Genomic DNA, 19,521 nt, shown 5'->3' on the forward strand with positions numbered 1-19,521 from the left:
GCGCCGCTGTCCGCTCTCCCCGCTGCCCCTCATTACAGTCCCCTACGACGCCGCGCTCTCCGCGTTAGATCTGACCCGTAGTGCTCTTCATACCCGCGCTCAGATCAGACCCGCGGACACGCACGTCGACGTTGATTCATTCAACAATACCCGATGCAAGATCCCGCTCTCCCTGTTTCGTAGTTTGAATATTTACATTTATTATGAAATATTTACATAATTTAATTATGTATTGTTATTATCTGCGTGGGACTATTGATGATGATATTAAATGATTTCAACTTATAAATTAGTGTTTTTGTAGATTAATTAGAATTATTATGATGAGAAAAGAGATTATTTGGAAAAAGAGTTGGTTTTGAATAATTATATTAATTAGAATTATTATGATGAGAAAAGAGATTATTTGGAAAAAGAGTTGGTTTTGAATAATTATTAAATAGATAATTTAAAATAATTATTATTTGGAAAAAGAGTTGGTTTTGAATAATTATTAAATAGATAATTTAAAATAATTTATTTTGGAAAATGGATTATTTGAATTGTTAAACTATTTTGAGAAAAGATCATTTTAGAATAATTATTATGAAGTAAAAGAATTTATTTCGACAGTGGAATCATTTTTGGATAATTATATTAATTAAAAAAATATTTGAGAATGGATCATTTAGAAAACTTATAATAATTTAAAAGGAATTATTTTAGAAACAAATTCATTTTTGATAATTATGATGATTTAAAGGAATTTATTTGCAAAAAGAATTATTTATTTTGGATTTAAATTAAATTATGATTTTGTGTTGGTAGTTGTAGACTATGACATTTCATATGCAAAACAATCACGGTTTTTCGATTTCAGTTTTAACCATAATCATATTGTATATTATTTAGCTGTGGATAATTTTATGAGTGGTTTTGAGATTTAGATAACAAGATATTGATGAAACCGAACCGCATGTATGTTTTTACTATTTATGATCATATTTCACGTTTTCTATTTATTTAATGTATTTGACATGTCTATTATGTATTATCCATATTGTGTTTGAGAACCCTTAGTAGTTCATGACTTAGTGGCCTCGTGCGTCATGAACAGACTTAGTGATATGTGTGTTGACTGAGTTTAGGTGGTGAACCTGAGTTTTAATGAGGATTATGGTTGACTTAAAAAAATGAGAAGAGTAGGGATGAGGAAGTTAATGTTCATGTGATCGGATAAGGCTGTTGATGTATCTTCCAGACTCGCACCATAGACTTGTTTTGTCCTGAGGTTGGTTTGTTAGACCAAGTGACATGTTTCGCCACTTGGATCCGTGACCTGTTTCGTCACCCGAGCTTTGCCTGAGTTCGGACCGGGCTGAGATCGGATTGCGTGTAGTCCTCTAGCCACCTTTTTCGTGGGATTGGATGCGCGTAGGGGATTTGTGAACAGTCAGTTATCCGGTGATATGAGCGTTGATTTTGTGAGAGATGGACCAGTTGTTGGATTTAATCTAATAAATCTATTTGTGGGTACATATGATTAATCAATGTGTATTGCTATCCTTCAGGATAACCCACTAAAGTGATCAATTAATTTGGGTTAATGGGTATTTAAATAAGTCATGGGGTTATATGTGCAGATACCAGGTTGTAATTGTGATTTGATGAGGGGCCAAATTGCAAATGTACAACATCTATAAATAAGGAGTTATGGTCCCTAATCTAGGGTTACATTCTAATTCTCTTCACCCCCATCTAGAGAGAAATTTGACTAGATAAACCCTAAGGTTAGAAGATCCAAAACCCATCTCAAGTTTAATCTATGGATTCAGGTATAAGCTTTCGCTCTTTTTTTTTTATTCTTGTAAATCTCTTTGAATTAATCATGGCTTTATGGTTAGATCTCAAATTTTATTAGATCTAACAAGTGGTATCAGAGCCACCTTGATTTGTTCTAAGAGATTAAGATTAAAATTAGGGTTTTTGATCTTAATTGTTTTTAGATTCAGTTTTTGTTCACGGATGATCAGTAACGGCTGTTGAAAAGTTTTTATTTTTTGGATTTTTCTTCGATTTTTCTTGGATCTGGATCACGAAATTTTTTCCGATTATGGATCTGGTTTTGAAAATAAAAATCGAGGAATTTTTGGGTTTGGTCTTCGGTCCCGTGCTCCTCGTCGGCGAACTTTCACTGGCGGCTTCGCTCTCGACTCCGACGGCGATGGCGGCGTCAGGAAACCCTTGGGTTTTGACCTCTTGGGTGCTGGAACAGTGGCGGCGATGGTTTCAATTTGAAACCCTAAGGGTTCGTGTGTGAAAACGTGGCGAAAATTAAGGAGGTGGTTATCTATTTTGGCGAGGCTTGAAAGCTTCAAACGAACTTCGCGTTCGTTCTCAGGTTGAGCCTCGCGCTCAATTTCAAACGAACTTCGCGTTCGTTCTCAGGTGAGCTTCGCGCTCAATTCAGACGAACTTCGCGTTCGTTCTCAGGTTGAGCCTCGTGCTCAATTTCAAACGAACTTCATGTTCGTTCTCAGGTGAGCTTCGCACTCAATTCAGACGAACTTCGCGTTCATTCTCAGGTTGAGCCTTGCGCTCAATTTCAAACGAACTTCGCGTTCGTTCTCAGGTGAGCTTCGCGCTCAATTCATACGAACTTCGCGTTCGTTCTCAGGTTGAGCCTCACGCTCAAATTCAAACGAACTTCGCGTTCGTTCTCAGGTGAGCCTCGCGCTCAATTCAAGTCAAACCTCGCGTTCATTTTTCAAACGAACCTCGCGTTCGTTCTCAAGTTGAACCATGAGTTCATATTCAGTAGAACCTCGCATTCTTTTTTCAAACGAACCTCGAGTTCGTTCTCAAGTTGAACATCACGTTCATTTTCAGACGAACCTCGCGTTCGTGCTTAAGTGAGTCTTGTACTCAATACAGTCGAACCTCACGTTCGAAGTCAAGCGAACTTCATGTTCACTATGGTTAAGCCTCAGCTTTTCATGGGTCCACTTTGGTATACTTAATTTATTCAATTAAGTTATGGGCCCTAATTAAGCTATGAGACCCCAATTAAGTTATGAAAATTTAAATTAATTTAATTTAAATTCAATTTGAATTTTTTTAATTTAAATCTAATTTGGTTTTTAATCAATTATTTAATTCAAATATTATGACACTAAGGTATTAAGGTTGTCTCTCACTCCAATTGATTAATTGAAACAAGAAGTTGCCAAAGTAACCTCTCTTGTGTAGATTGTTCATGAGGAATGTGAGATGTTTGTGTGTATGCTTTCGTGTAAATATTTAATCGGCCCAAAGGAAGGTTAATATTTATTTAGACTGTATACACATCTGCGATGATAAGCATGTGACAATTATAAGGTTTACATGTGAATAATGATTCGATCCAAAGATAGTTTCATTATTTGACATGAGTTATTGTCAATGTTTGATCATTGCAACAAGATATCACTTACAAGTTAATATTACTGTCCAAAGACTTGATATTAATATTGTGCCAGATATCTTGGATGGAATTTGTCATTATTTAAATTTTATTAATTACTAATTATGGTTATTGATGTGAGCATTTTTTTGTTTTATTTCAGCTAATGCATCTGCTGTAACAATTTCTGCTAACATCAACTCAATTCCCATGCTAAATGGGACAAATTTCAAGGTTTTGAAAGAGAACATATTAATTGTTCTTGGCTGCATGGATCTTGACTATGCATTAAGAACTGAACAACCCCAACCTCTCAATGCGGATAGCACTCCTGATGCAAAGAAGGAGCATGAGAAGTGGGAGCGTTCAAATCGCATGAGTCTTATGATCATTAAGCGCGGCGTTCCGGAAGCCTTCAGGGGCATAGAATCCGAAGGGATTACTAAGGCTAAAGATTTCCTTGCCGAAATTGAGAAGCGTTTTGCGAAAAACGATAAGGTAGAAACAAGCACGCTTTTAGCTCGCTTGATTTCAATGAAGTATAAGGGCAAAGGAAATATCAGGGAGTACATTATGGAAATGTCTCATATTGCTTCAAAGCTTAAGGCACTTAAACTCGATCTTTGTGACGAGTTATTAGTGCATCTGGTTTTGTTGTCTCTTCCTGCACAGTTTAACCAATTTAAGGTCAGTTATAACTGTCAAAAGGAGAAATGGACTCTAAATGAGCTCATTTCATACTGTGTGCAAGAAGAAGACAGGTTGAAGCAAGATAAGACAGAAAGTGCTCATTTGGCCTATGCCTCTAAGGATAAGGGCAAGAAAAGGAAGAATGATAAGGAAGCTGCTAAGGGTCCAGTTGAGAAGAAACAACATAAGGATAATCAGGGTTGTTTCTTCTGTAAGAAGCCTGGACATGTAAAGAAGGACTGTACAAAATATCACGCCTGGCGTGATAATAAGGGTACGTTCCTTGCTTTGGTCTGTTCTGAGGTTAATTTAGCTTCAGTACCTAGAAACACTTGGTGGTTAGACTCTGGTGCTACTACTCACATAAGTGTTTCTATGCAGGGTTGCCTGAGCTACCGAAAGCCAAGTGATGTTGAAAGACACATCTTTGTGGGCGACGGACAATCGGTAGATGTGGAAGCAATTGGGCACTTTAGGTTGTTGTTAGGAACTGGTTCTTATTTGGATTTGAAAGATACTTTTGTAGTACCGTCTTTTAGACGGAATTTATTTTTTGTTTCTGTATTGGACAAATCGGGTTATTCTTGTTCATTTGGAAACAGTCAATTCAGTTTATCTTTTAATTCAAATGTTGTGGGAACCAGTTACTTGAGTACTTATGACAACCTATATTTGCTTGATACAATTGCTTCTTATAATAAATCCTTGCATGTGGAATCACGTGGTACTAAGCGTAAATTAAATAAGGAAAATTCGGTGACATTATGGCATAAGCGCTTGGGTCATATCTCAAAAGGTAGAGTTGAGCATCTTGTGTCTGATGGCATTTTGGATTCCCTTGATTTTTCGGACTTCGACGTATGTGTTGAATGTATCAAGGAAAAACAGACCAAAGTTAAGAGATTAGGTGCCAACAGATATTCGGATGTCTTAGAATTGATACATACAGATATTTGTGGGCCATTCCTTACGGAATCCTGGAATGGTCAATAATATTTTATATCATTCATAGACGATTACTCACGCTATGGGCACCTATATCTTATTCATGAAAAATCTGAGTCTCTGGACATGTTCAAAGCCTATAAAGCTGAAGTTGAGAATCAACTCAACAGAAGAATTAAAACCGTTAGATCTGATCGTGGTGGTGAGTACTACGGTAGATATGATGGTTTAGGTGAACAACGTCCAGGACCATTTGCTAGATACCTAGAGGAATGCGGTATCGTCCCACAGTACACAATGCCGGGTTTACCTAGCATGAATGGTATAGCTGAAAGACGAAACAGGACTCTTAAGGATATGGTAAGAAGTATGATTGCTTATTCTTCTTTACCAGAGTCTCTCTGGGGAGAAGCACTAAAGACAGCAGCTTGCATTCTGAATAGAGTACCAAGTAAAGCAGTTGCTAAAACACCTTATGAGCTTTGGACTGGTCGAAAGCCCAGTTTAAAGCATTTACATATTTGGGGATGTCCAGCTGAGGTAAGGCCTTATAGGCCAAATGAAAAGAAATTGGACTTCAAAACAGTTAGCAGCTACTTTATTTGGTAATCTGAACGCTCTAGGGGCTATAAGTTTTATGATCCCACACTAAGGAATATTTTTGAGACGGAAACAGCAATATTCTTTGAGGATGTTGAGTTTGGGGAGAGAAATAATGTTAGAGACATTAGTTTTGAGGAGGAATTGGCTTCAGATCCAATCCATATAGTTACTTTTTACAATATTCAGGTTCCTATACCTGTTGTTGCTCAAGAAGTAAATCTGGAACCTCAAGATGATAATGTTGAACAACTCCCAGTTCCAGAAGAACAAACTCAACAACCTCAAGAACCAGTGCCATTAAGGAGACCCACGAGAGAAAGGAGAAATGCTATTTCGGATGATTATATTATATTTCTTCAAGAACATGAGGAAAGTAGTAGAATGTTGGAAGATGATCCAATCAACTTCTCTCAGGCCATGAAAAGTTCTAACTCTCAACAGTGGATTGATGCCATGAATGAAGAGTACAAGTCTATGTAAAAAGGAGAAATGCTATTCCGGATGATTATATTGTATTTCTCCAAGAACATGAGGAAAGTAGTGGAATGTTAGAAGATGATCCAATCAACTTCTCTCAGGCCATGAAAAGTTCTAACTCTCAACAGTGGATTGATGCCATGAATGAAGAGTACAAGTCTATACAAGACAATAAGGTTTGGGAACTTGTCCCATTACCAGAAGGTGCAAAACCAATTGGTTGTAAATGGATTTTTAAAACTAAGCGGGTTCCAAATGGTAATGTGGAGAGGTATAAGGCACGTCTTGTGGCTAAAGGCTATACTCAAAAGGAAGGCATTGATTATACAGAGACTTTCTCTCCGGTTTCATCGAAAGACTCTTTCAGAACAATCATGGCACTTGTTGCTCATTATGATCTTGAGTTACATCAGATGGATGTTAAGACTGCATTTCTCAATGGAGACATTGATGAGATGATCTATATGGTGCAACCAGAAAACTTTGTGTCGGGAGACCCAAAGAATATGGTCTGCAAATTAAGGAAATCCATCTATGGACTCAAGCAAGCTCCTCGTCAATGGTATCATAAGTTTCAACAAATAATTGTCTCGTTCGGTTTTGAGATGAACATTGTTGATGACTGTGTATATCACAAGTTCAGTGGGAGTAAGTATATCTTTCTGGTTCTGTATGTCGATGACATATTGCTTGCCACTAATGATATAGGCATGCTGCACGAAACCAAGAGATTTCCATCAAAGAATTTTGAGATGGAAGATCTTGGGGACGCCTCTTTTATATTAGGAATCCAGATACATCGAGATCGCTCTCAGGGTATTCTTGGATTATCACAAAAGAGCTATATCGATAAGGTATTTAAAAGGTTTGGCATACAAGACTGCAGACTAAGAGACACCCCTGTGGCTAAAGGAGACAAATTTAGTCTCAATCAGTGCCCTAAAGGTAACCTTAAAATTCAGGAAATGCAGAAGATTCCTTATGCTTCGGCTGTAGGAAGTCTAATGTATGCTCAGGTATGTACGCGTCCGGATATTGCGTACATTGTTGGGATGTTAGGCAGATACTTAAGCAACCCTGGTATGGATCATTGGATAGCAGTCAAAAGGGTTATGAGGTATCTTCAGAAAACAAAAGATTACATGCTCACATACAGAAAATCAGAGAAATTAGAGGTCATTGGGTATTCGGACTCTGATTTTGCTGGATGCCAAGATAGCAGGAAGTCTACATCAGGCTACATTTATATGTTAGTTCCTCCACTATGGCAGCGGAATTTGTAGCTTGCTATGAGGCATCCAATCAGGGAATATGGCTGCGAAACTTTGTCACAGGACTGCGTATTTTGGAAAATATGGAAAGACCACTAAGGTTATATTATGACAATAAATCTGCAGTAATGTATTCCAATAACAACAGGAGCTCAACTAAGTCAAAACATATTGACATTAAGTTTCTGGTTGTGAAAAAAAGGGTGCAGAGTGGATAGATATCCATAGAGCACATTGGGACAAACTTCATGATAGCTGATCCTCTTACTAAGGGATTGCCACCCAAGGTTTTTCATGAGCACACTGCTCATATGGGTGTGGTGTTATTTGAGGATATCATGATTTAGTGGGAGTTTATAATTTTTAGTGCTTTATGTTTGGTTGTATTGTCTGATCATAATAAAGTATTCAGTTAAGACACTCTGTTACATTATGTTTGGTTTTGACCTCACTAAAGGAGGACCAGTTGAAAATTGACATGTACTGATCACATTGCATGTAATTTTCATGCTGCATATCCATGATTGATCTATGTCGTTTGATTGTATTGGTATATGTGACCATTGATGGGTCGAGTCACGATAAATATGACGAAGGCCGCTTTGATCCTATATTGATATAGTCAATGGACGAGATTGTTCAGAAATACCTTTTCAGTGATAGCAATTTTTTGAGCTCATAAGGTTATACACAATTTAAGGAATCATATGGTGCCCAAGTGGGAGATTGTTGGATTTAATCTAATAAATCTATTTGTGGGCACATATGATTAATCAATGTGTATTGTTATCCTTCAGGATAACCCACTAAAGTGATCAATTAATTTGGGTTAATGGGTATTTAAATAAGTCATGGGGTTATATGTGCGGATACCAGGTTGTAATTGTGATTTGATGATGGGCCAAATTATAAATATACAACATCTATAAATAAGGGGTTATGGTCCCTAATCTAGTGTTACATTCTCTAATTCTCTTCACCCCCATCTAGAGAGAAATTTGGCTAGAGAAACCTTAAGGTTAGAAGATCCAAAACCCATCTCAAGTTTAATCTATGGATTCAGGTATAAGCTTCTGCTCTTTTCTTTTGATTCTTGTAAATCTCTTTGAATTAATCATGGCTTTATGGTTTAGATCTCAAATTTTATTAGATCTAACACCAGTGAGTTGTGATAGCATGGATAGTACTTGACCCGGTTATCGTATGTAGTTAGACTTATGTTATTATTGTTAGACCCTAGAGGGGGGGTGATTAGGGTCTTATGCTAATCTAATCCGATTAAATGCCAATTAAGATTAATTAACAAGTTATCCTAGCAAGTATAAAATACAACAAGATACGTAAGCTAGGATAAGCAATATGAACAAATGAATATATCCTATCAATGAGATATTACAAATATATGAGCAAGGATATATGAACTAACACAAGGGTAAAATAAACAATCTACACAAGTGATAGGGTAATATGATGAGCAATACACAAAGGCGATATAAGATATGAAAACAAGAATAAGAACGCCAATGCAATCACAAACAAAACGATATGTTTACGAGGTTCGGTCCCCACGACCTACGTCCCCGCTCCTCACCTCGAGGAGATCTCCACTATCACAACCGGGTTTTCTACGTTCACCCGAACAACGTTTACACCTCACAATACAATCACTATGTAATCACACCTCACACACTAAGTGTTGGTCCTAGCCCGTGTCCTCCTCCTCAAGTGCTCGGTTACAACCTCTCCCTAGGCACGTCAACCGACGCCACTCCTCTTGGATTCGACCCCGTCTCTCACCACACACTTCTCTCGGTGTACAAGTGTATTACAAGTGAATCCTCACAATAAGCACAATATAAATCAAATGATTTGTTCTCTAAACAAGGTGAGAACTCAATTAAGCACAACTCTAAGTCACTAATCTCACAACCCAAAATTATAATATGAATGTAAATACAATAAGCTCAATAGGTTGTGTGTGAACAAAGAGATAATAAAATCAACTAAACTCAATATGAACACTAGCTTAATAAAAAGATAATCAAACAATATAAAATATGAAGCTAGATTGAGTTTAGAAAACTTCTCAATAGATCAAGAGTGGAAGGAGAAGAGTTGGATGCTCAAACACCAATAGATGATCTCCTCAAGCTCTTGTGGAAGTGATTCACAAAACCAAAACACTCAAATGCTTAAAAGCTTATAAACACACTTAAACCACACATAAACCCTTGATTAAAACTTTCTTAAACTTGTTTTTAAACTCTCTTGATCAATTTGAAAAGACATCAGCAATGGGGTATATATAGGAAGACGAAATATCAGCAAAAAACCCAAAACAGAAAGACCATAATGCCCCAGAAGAGTCAGCTCAGAAATAGCCGTTAGAAGTCCAACGGTCACATTGTCGGTCGACCAAAAATCCCGTCGGTCGACCGATGAGAGCAAAAACACGAAGAAAACTTCCTGGACTAACGTCGGTCGACCGGAAATTCTTTCGGTCGACCGATTTGAGCTCTCGGTCGACCGGACCGGTCGACCGACGACTCTCTGGAAAAATACCGACGAATGGTCAATTGACCGGTCGACCGTACCGGTCGACCGAAAACTAACATTCCAGAAAAATCGGTTTTAGAGCTGATTTTAAAACCCTGTTTAAAAATATCAAATAAATTCAGAAAAATGTAAAACTTTGGGAAATGATTGTAGACATGATAATAAACATGAAATACAATATTTTTCATTAAATTGCATCATTTTACAAAATAGTCATCATTTTACAAAATAGTCCAAAACATGAAAACCTGAAAATTGATATTTTGATATTTTGACTTAAACAACATTTTGAAACCTTATGAAATGATTGTATAGACTTGATAAAAGATATAATATGTTGTTATGAAGTCTATAACCTAGAAATACAATATTTTCATTAAATTGCATATTCTATGCAATATATTCAAAACACTAAATATGATTTCATTAAATATAAGCTTGTTAAAGGTGAAATCATATATAGGCATATAAACATGAAACAAAATAGTATTTTCCAATTTTATTCATTTGTTTCATATATAAACTCAAAAATTATTAAACCAAAAACATATATGTATATATATAACTGTATATATACAAAACCAAAACCAAAGCGTGTATGTGTGTATATGATTGAGCTTAAAGTACTAACACACATAATATAAATTCCTAAACTAAATTACCCAAGCTTGATCTTGATCTTCATTATAGCTCAACTTGGTACATGTTGCGGATGAAGCTTGAACTTGATCTTTAACTTGAATTGTATGTAGCTTCACTCCACAAATCCGCCATCCTCCATTGGATATCATCGTTGAAGCTCTATTCCATCCATCCTCCAACTACGTTGTTTGTCTACAATAAATAAGAAAACACAAATACTAGACAAACAACATTAGTGGTAAATTGTTTGTTAAACATCATCAAAACAAGAAGGCCAACAATTATATTTTAGTAGTAGATTTTCATGTTGATTTTTGGATTTCCAGTTGTACGTTTCTTTTGTTATTCTGTTATCGTATCGTTTTTCGCTTTGGTTTTCGTTGTTCTATTTGTTTTGTGGGATCTTTCAGTGTGCCATGCACGCTGACGTACATCTGTTTTCTCTGGTGTACGTCAGACTTAGGGGAAGAACAGATTCAGCAAGAGCTAAAGGATTCTCAGCAGGAGTACCTTGTAGACGGAGCAGAAGGAGTCGAAGCCTAGTCATGTTATTTATTAGCTGATGGTTGCAGTTTACTTTTGTAGTACTTTCCATTCCCGCTTGATCGATGTATCTTTGTACCTCTTCAGTATTCATTTGTTTAGATATGTATAAGGACATGTTGACCCGAATAATATGTCTTGGATAATATTCATTTGTGATATGTATTATTTTGTTTTGAGTTTGTCCATTATATTCTCGCTATCGTGATCGGGGACCTATGCCTTACATTGTATTTATTTCCAAACGCTTAGCGTATTAGGTTGAGGTGAAATATTTATTTTTATTTATTCTCCTTAATCTAATACGTCGCGGGCTTGTTCACGTTTCGATTCCCTGGTATTTTGGGAAGCGGGAGGTGATAAGTTTAGATGGTTATCTGAGTAGAACATGCTTCTAGCTTCGCCTAAAACTCCGCGAGGGCTTATGATGTGTTCTCGCTGAGTTGGATGTCCATGTGACGGTTAGAGTTCGCAAGTACCTACTTCTGCTTCAAGTACCGAGATGAGCAACGCATTATATTGTCAAACTTAGAGGTCAAGTCATCAACCGTTTAGGAGGATTTTTGCTTAGCCTTGGATGGGGACGTGATGGTCATGGTGATAGCAGAATCCTTGACCATAACTAGGCATGAGTGCTCAGTGCCGTGGAGGTCTTTCGCGCTCGCTTGGGCTCCCTTGATTGCTCCATAAGTAAACCTTTTAAACGGCATAGTCCATCTCCGCAGTGATGATTTTGATAGTTGTCCTAGGTGCTATATTATCATACCGCGACATGACTTTCTTGTTAGAGGAGAAGAAAATCCCCAGCCCCAGCGGAGTCGTTATATTTTTTAGGTTAAAAGATTTCACAAATATTCAAGATAATAATATAGTCATTCTATTTAGTAATCTCTTGGAAAATAATAAGATATTATAGTATCTTTAGTTATAATTTTTATTTTAGAAAGCTATACTAGAAGAGACTAGGCGTTGTCTCCAATGACCATATGAATAAAGTAGCCCCGTCTCTTTGTACAACTAAGTGAGATTGAAATGGGCTGCTTCAAGGATCCTTGGGACGAAGAATGAATTTGTTACAGAGGGTTTGTCTTATTGAACAACTGAGAAGAATGCCAACAACAATAAAAAAATCGATTGTTATGTCCATATGCCGACACAAGATCAAAGGTGAAGTGTTTGATGCCCAAAACTTATAATAATATATAACATGTGACATCTGATGAGCGTAGCATCTTCATTTTCTCCTGTCTTCACATGTCGTGTTCTGTCTGAAGTTGTAGATTCTGTCCGAAGTTGTAGAGCTCAGATAGCTACATTTTTCCAAAAGTTCTAGTGATTATAGCCTATACTGGCCGTGATCATGCAATGTCTCCTAGGCTTCGTACATTGATACCATAAGCGATAGGATTCAATTGGGAGTGATTTCAGTAGAGCATCTTTAATTTTCCAGTACTATTTTGTATGTGTTAGGCCATTTTATTCCCTTCTGAGTTCTTCTTGGACATTACTTTACAAAAACAATTGATATATGCTTCGCTATAAAGTTCACGTACATATTTTCGATGTATTAAATTTTACGCTCTACATCTTAAAATATAGGCTTATTTTTCACTTTGGTATTCCACAGTTTTTCAGCAGTTTAATGGCAAAAAAATTCAATCCAATTTCACTTTGATAACTCTATCTAGATTTTGCTAGATTTTGTTAGATTTTCTATTAAATTTATATCGTTTGCTAGGCATGTGATGCCCGAGTCTGATGTTAACATTTGATTGTTTAGATCGATCCCTGATAACTAAGTAACAACCGAGTAAAATAGATCTAAACTACAAATTTAATGGTAAATGTAATGAAATATGGAGGACAAAGGAAAATAGAATTAAAATTTTGGGGTATTAAAAGTGTTGAAAAAAAATATCTTGAAATGCAAAATTCGAAAATGGGTAAACCTTGGGTACTACAGTTAAATAATAAGGCAAAAATACAAAACAAATGGGAAAGGACTTCAAATTAAATATTGTCTGGGGTGACTTATATATCTCAAAAGAGAAAAGGGATATTTATTGGGTTTTTGAGATATTTTATCATCTCAACTCTTTGTATTTTTATTGATTCCCTTTACGTCTACCTGAAAAATCCTCTTAATTGGTTGGTTATAGCTGCATACAATGTTTAAGAGATGAAAAAAAAGCTCAATATATACCACTAAACATTTTACGAAAGATTTTTCTAATGGGTATCTATGAGCACTCGTTAGAGATGAGAGAGATATAGAGAGCAGAAGTAAGAAAATAAATTAGTGCAAATCAGGAGAAACCTACTTGCAATTTATTTTTTATCTATCTCATCTCGTAACAACTGCCCTTGAGCACCTGTTAGAAAAACCTTGTTAAGAAAGATATCACTTCTTTGTACTATATGGTGAGTAAAAGATGTAGTAAGGACAAAAAGGAGAAACAAGGAGGATCATAATTAGTTCTACCTAACCCTAATGGTATGTTTCATGCGTAAATCTCTTTGCCAATTGTGGCGGATACGTATCAAATAAAAAATTTTGAGAGAACAATATCAAAATATGAAAGATTTCCGTAGGGTTTATCTCAAAGAAGCTACTTATTTTCATTTTGCTAGGTTCAACAATATTGAATTGATATTATAATAGTTTCAAGTCATATATTGGGCAAAAAGGAGGTCTGATTCACATCGATAATTACCGTTAACTACCCCACACTTATTTACCACCAATTGTTTTTCGCATCACTTATATATCATAAAAAATTTAAAATTTACATTATAATACCATCACTTATGCAAACATGAAAAATTTTCTCCCAGAAGTTCTAATGTGACACACACATGCCAATTTTAGAACATTTTAACTTTTAATATTTATTACATTTGCTGTTAAATTTCATCCGAACCCTATTTTAAATTAGGATTTATGTAGTTTAATTTAAAGTAGAATTATGGTAGTTCTAACAATAAATTTAACAAAAACTAAAAGGTAAAAAAATTCTAAAATTAGCATGTGAGTTCCGCATGAAAAATTTAGAGGGGATTTCTCATATTTGAATAACTGAGATTGTTTAAGCTTAAATTTTTAAAACTTTAGATTATATAAGTGCTACCAAAAAACAAGTGATGGTGTATAAGAGCAAAGTAGGGGAAATTATACGCTGTTTAAGTGCAATTAAGCCGGGAAATTACATCAGCAGTTCCTCATTCTCGACTATTGTTCTAGTAAGCTAGGCTTCAGGGTGGTAATCTTCATTGTTTTGAGATTTAAGGGATTGAACTTTGTACTTCTGATAATTATTTCATGATCATCTACATAATGGAGATTAATTTTTTCCTTTGGAAACTAATTAGAATTTCCTAATAATTAAATACTCACATATGCAAAACCTTTAATGAAAACATTGCAATGTAGATCTCTTGTACGAGTTTGAAGAGGAAGAAAGACCTAATTGTATGGCAATCTAGCTATTATTCTTCCCTTTTTCTTCTCTTTGCTTAATGCTTTGCATATTGCCAATTTTAATCTTGGGTCAATGCATTGTGTTACTCAATATTCTTCTTGTCCAAGCTATATTAAGAATGAACTTTTACATTATTCGGAACATCATGCATATCAATAGGTTGAAATGTCAAGAAGCCAACAACTATGATTTCAAACTTTATCCATCTATGGACTAAAAGCTCATTTCAATTTTCATATGTGAATTTGGGTATTATGTTATAGTTCATGAAGGTGATGTGCATGATAACCTATTATACCAAGAGCCCACGCATGAAAGAGCTAATAAAGTATCTCATTTAGGGCAATCTTCGCAAAACGCCCCAAAGTTGTGGATCATTAATTCCAGGGAGACCTCCTTGAGCTTTATTTTTCCTAATAAACCTTCCAACTTTTCCCACCAAACCCCCCAACTTCTTTTTCCTTGGGACACGTCAAGGTAGAAGCTCCGGATTCATTTTATTTCCCCCTTCTTTAAGAATTTCTGATCTCATGTATTTTCTATTGAATCTTGATTCTAATATTAGGAAATTATAAAATCTTATATTAATTTTCCAAGATGGTTCCCTCTGCATCCAATTCATTCAATTGAAGGATGCTTTTATGGTTTAAGAGCCGTAATTACATAGATCTCTACAATTGTAACTAAGAGTATGGGTACTCAAGACTGACAGTATTAAAGTTGAAGGGTTTTGCGGAAAAATAAAGTTTAGGGGGTTCGTGGAATATGACCAAAAGTTTTGGGATTATAAAATGGAAAATGATTTAAGGACCCAAAATATGGGACCAAGGGAGGGGACAGGTGAGGTGTCCCCTCCCTATTGCATAATAAGTTGGCCATGCCAACTCATGTCAACTCATTATGCAATAGGGAGCAGTGTCTTTGGCTAAGTTGTTTGAGGACAAACAAAGAAATGAGAAGAAAGTTAGAGGGAATTGGAATGCTTTTAATCAAGGAAGTCCTTGGAAACATCCCTCTCATGAAAATATTGTACAAGAAAAGCCTAAATCTTCTTGTTAATTCAAGAAACTTACCCCCGAGGAAATACAAAAAAGAAGGAGTCAGAATCTTTGTTTTACATGTGATGAAAAATGGCACATAGGGCATCAGTGCAAGGGAAAACATCTATTCATTCTGGAGGGCATCATTGAAGGAGGTTCAGTTGAGGAAGAGAAAGGTGATGTTAGTAGGGATGAACAAGAAGATTTAGCCATTGAACTGGCTGAAAGTTTGGTAAAGAGAGCCCCATCCATTTCAGTACAATCTCTTAGTGGAATCTCAGCTTCTCATACAATTAGAGTTGTGGGATATTACAAAAACCAAGATATCAATATCTTAATAGATTCTGGTTCCACTCACAATTTTATCAATGCCAAATTGGTCAAGAGACGAGGGCAATTTGTGACGGAATACAACAATTTTGATGTTCTTGTGGCCAGTGGAGAACTCATCAAAGGAGCTGGGGTGTGCTAAGGGGTAACACTAGACTGTCAGGGAGTGAGCATCTAAGTAAACTTGTTGGTGATGCCTATGGGGGGTAGTCAAATTGTGTTAGGGGCAGATTGGATGAAAACCTTAGAAGATATTACCCTAAACTTTAAGAAACTACAGGCGACATTCATATGTGGTAGAATCAAGAGAACATTACAGGGAATAATTTCAGGGGAATTGCAGCTTGTCAATGAAAAACATTGCTAAATCTGTTAGTGAGCAAGAAGAATGATACCTAATTCAGTTATGCAGCGTTAGCTTACAGGAATCTACTACAGGGACTAATCTTGAAGGATTACCTGATGGCATGCACAAGTTGATACAAGAATTTGATGTTATCTTCCAAGAGCTGCCACATCTTCCTCCTACCAGAGAAATTGATCATCAAATTCCCTTAGAAGCTGGAACCAAGCCAGTTTGTATCAGGCCTTACAGACATGCACACTTCTTGAAGCAAGAGATAGAAAAACAGATTGAAGAAATGTTAAAAAAGGGAATTATTAGACCTAGTCATGGCCCTTTATCTTCACCAGTAGTGATGGTAAAAAAATTGATGGAAGTTGGATGATGTGTATAGATTACAGATCCCTCAATAAAGCTACAATCAAGGACAAATTTCCTATTCCAGTTATTGATAAGCTATTGGATGAGTTGCATGGAACCAAGTTTTTCACTATAAATTGGACCTTAAATCAGGGTATCATCAAATTAGAATGTGTGATTCTGACATTCCAAAAACTATCTTCAGAACACATAGTGGGCATTTTGAATTCTTAGTTATGCCATTTGGTCTCACCAATGCCCCTTCAACATTTTAGGCTCTCAGGAAATATGTCTTGGTTTTTTTTATGATATTTTAGTGTGCAGCAGAGGGTGGCAGGAACATTTAACTCATTTGAGGCAAGTGTTCCAGGTCATGAAAACCCACCAATTTGTTGTAAAAATGTCAAAATATAGCTTTGGACAGAAGCAAGTAAAATTTCTGGGTCATATTGTATCACAAACAGGGGGTTAGAATGGATCCAAATAAAATTCAGGCAATTGTAGAGTGGCCAACACCTCACACACTCAAGGGGTTGAAGGTTTTTTTGGGCCTAGCAGGGTATTACATGAAGTTTATCAAAGGATTTGGAACTATGGCATAGCCCCTAACACAGCTGTTGAAGAAGAGAAATTTCACCTGGAATATACATGCTGAGGATGCTTTCAAAAGTCTTAAACTTTCCCTCACTAATGCCCTAGTTTTAGCTATGTCTGATTTCAATATTACAATTGTGATAGAATGTGATGCATCTGGCAATGGTGTTGGAGCTGTGTTGATGCAAAGAGAGAGACCTATTGCTTATTTCAGATTTGCTTTGAAGGGGAAGAATGCCACATTATCTACGTATGAAAAGGAGCTACTAGCTATAATCCTATCTACTAAGAGGTGGCAGCAATACTTGTTGGGAAGGAATTTTGTGATTTGAACTGATCACTAAAGCTTTAAATATCTTCTTGAGCAAAGAATACATACAAGTATTCAAAACAAAGGGCTGGCTAAATTGAATGGGTATGATTACACTATGGAATATAAACCTGGCAGGTTGAATAAAGCTGCGGATGGATTATCAAGGATTCATGAAAGTGACATAGGAATCTCAGCTATATCTACTATCAAAAGTAATTGGATAGAGGATATCAAGCACATGTGTGCTAGTGAATTTTTTTTTAAAAGAATTGGAGGCAAAATTAAAACAAAGGCAACCTGTAATTGAGGAGGTGGCTAAGAAGGAAGGAATTTATTACTAAAGAGGCAAAATTTTTGTTAGTCCTAATGCACAAGAATTAAAAAACACACTAATTCAAGAGCATCATGATAGTCCAACTACGGGTCATTCTGGAATTACCAGGACATTGCATAGATTGAGGAGGGTTTTCTACTGGAAAGGGATGAAAGGTGATGTCCAGAAGTATATTCAAGCTTGTGATGTTTGCCAAAGAACAAAAGGGGAGAATGTAGCATCACTAGGACTCTTACAACCCCTGCCTATTCCAGATTATGTATGGGAAGATTTTTCAATGGATTTCATCACTAATTTGCCCAAAAGTGGTACACAATCAGTGATATTTGTGGTGGTTGATAGGCTTTTAAAAATATGCTCATTTCTTTTCTCTATCTCACCCTTATACTGCTCAATCTGTGGCTAAGGTGTTTTTTGAAGAGGTGTTCAAGCTCCATGGAATGCCTAGATCCATAGTCAGTGACAGGGATCTTGTGTTCACCAGTTTGTTTTGGAAAGAAATGTTCAAATTGTAAGAGAGTCAGCTGAAGTTTAGTTCAGCATATCACCCTCAGACTGATGGCCAAACTGAGGTGATTAACAAGAATTTGGAAGGTTACTTAAGGAGTTTTTGTTGCCATAAACCTACAGAATGGGGTAAATGGTTTCCCCTTGCTGAATTTTGGTATAACACTACATGGAAGGTCTCTACTAACACTACACCCTTTGAGGCTGTGTATGGTAGACCTCCTCCCTCCTTGCTCTCTTATATTCCTAAGAGTTGTAAAGTGGAATCTGTGGATGAAGCTCTTTTTTCTAAGGATATAGTCGTACAATTTATAAAGGATAGTTTGAAGAAAGCAAGTGCACAAATGAAAAAATTTCCTGACAAACATAGGAGTCACAGAGACTTTGAGGTTGGTGATATGGTCTTCCTTAAGCTTCAGCCCTACAGGAAACTTTGTGTTTCTTCTTACAAGACTCATAAACTTTCTCCAAAATACTATGGGCCTTATCAGGTCTTGGAAAAAATTGGGGAGGTTGCCTACAGATTGGATCTTCCAGCCCATGCACAGATTCATCCAGTCTTCCATATTTCTCAGTTCAAAAAAAGGATAGGTTCTGATATTATACTTCAGAATGATTTTACCAATTATGTTATAGAGTTGGTGGATGAACAGGAAGAGATTGTTGACAGGCGATCAATTGTCAAATAAAAAAATTGATATCTCAGGTATTGATAAAGTGGAAGCAGCGTTCCTCTTTGGATTCTACTTGGGAGAATTACTGGGATCTTGTCAAGAGATTTCCTACATTTGACCTTGAGACAAGGTCTAATTTAAGGGGAAGGGAATTGTCAGGTGCTAGAGGTGATCACTCTAAATGGCCGGACAATTGGTGAGGAAGCTGAAGAATGCCAAAGACGGGGACCTGGTGTTATCTTGGATTGAGACAAGAGACTTTGAATTATTGCACAATACCTGGGCTATTATACAATGTAGTGGCTTGTAACAGTTGTCAAAGTTAGTTAGGCAGTTAAAACAGTTAAAACTATTTTAGTTACTGTTTCTGTTGAGCTTTTAAATTGTGTGCACGTTTTG

The 19,521-nt window shown here is 36.4% G+C and overlaps 1 protein-coding gene across 1 annotated transcript in view; it reads left to right on the forward strand.

Moving 5' to 3' along the window:
- LOC109827316 overlaps window positions 1–19,137 on the forward strand; it is a 32,231-nt gene extending 13,094 nt beyond the window's left edge. Inside the window, exons 2-8 of the mRNA XM_020394310.1 lie at window positions 15,769–16,130; window positions 16,402–16,698; window positions 17,303–17,586; window positions 17,743–17,847; window positions 18,050–18,249; window positions 18,362–18,424; window positions 18,572–19,137. Of these exons, the coding sequence (XP_020249899.1) occupies window positions 15,769–16,130; window positions 16,402–16,698; window positions 17,303–17,586; window positions 17,743–17,847; window positions 18,050–18,249; window positions 18,362–18,424; window positions 18,572–19,137 (1,877 nt within the window). The remainder of the gene's footprint in view (window positions 1–15,768; window positions 16,131–16,401; window positions 16,699–17,302; window positions 17,587–17,742; window positions 17,848–18,049; window positions 18,250–18,361; window positions 18,425–18,571) is intronic.
- Window positions 19,138–19,521: the final 384 nt, after the last annotated feature.

Source organism: Asparagus officinalis, unplaced genomic scaffold (genome assembly GCF_001876935.1).
Source record: "Asparagus officinalis unplaced genomic scaffold, Aspof.V1 AsparagusV1_Un133, whole genome shotgun sequence".
Classification (NCBI taxonomy): Eukaryota; Viridiplantae; Streptophyta; class Magnoliopsida; order Asparagales; family Asparagaceae; genus Asparagus; species Asparagus officinalis.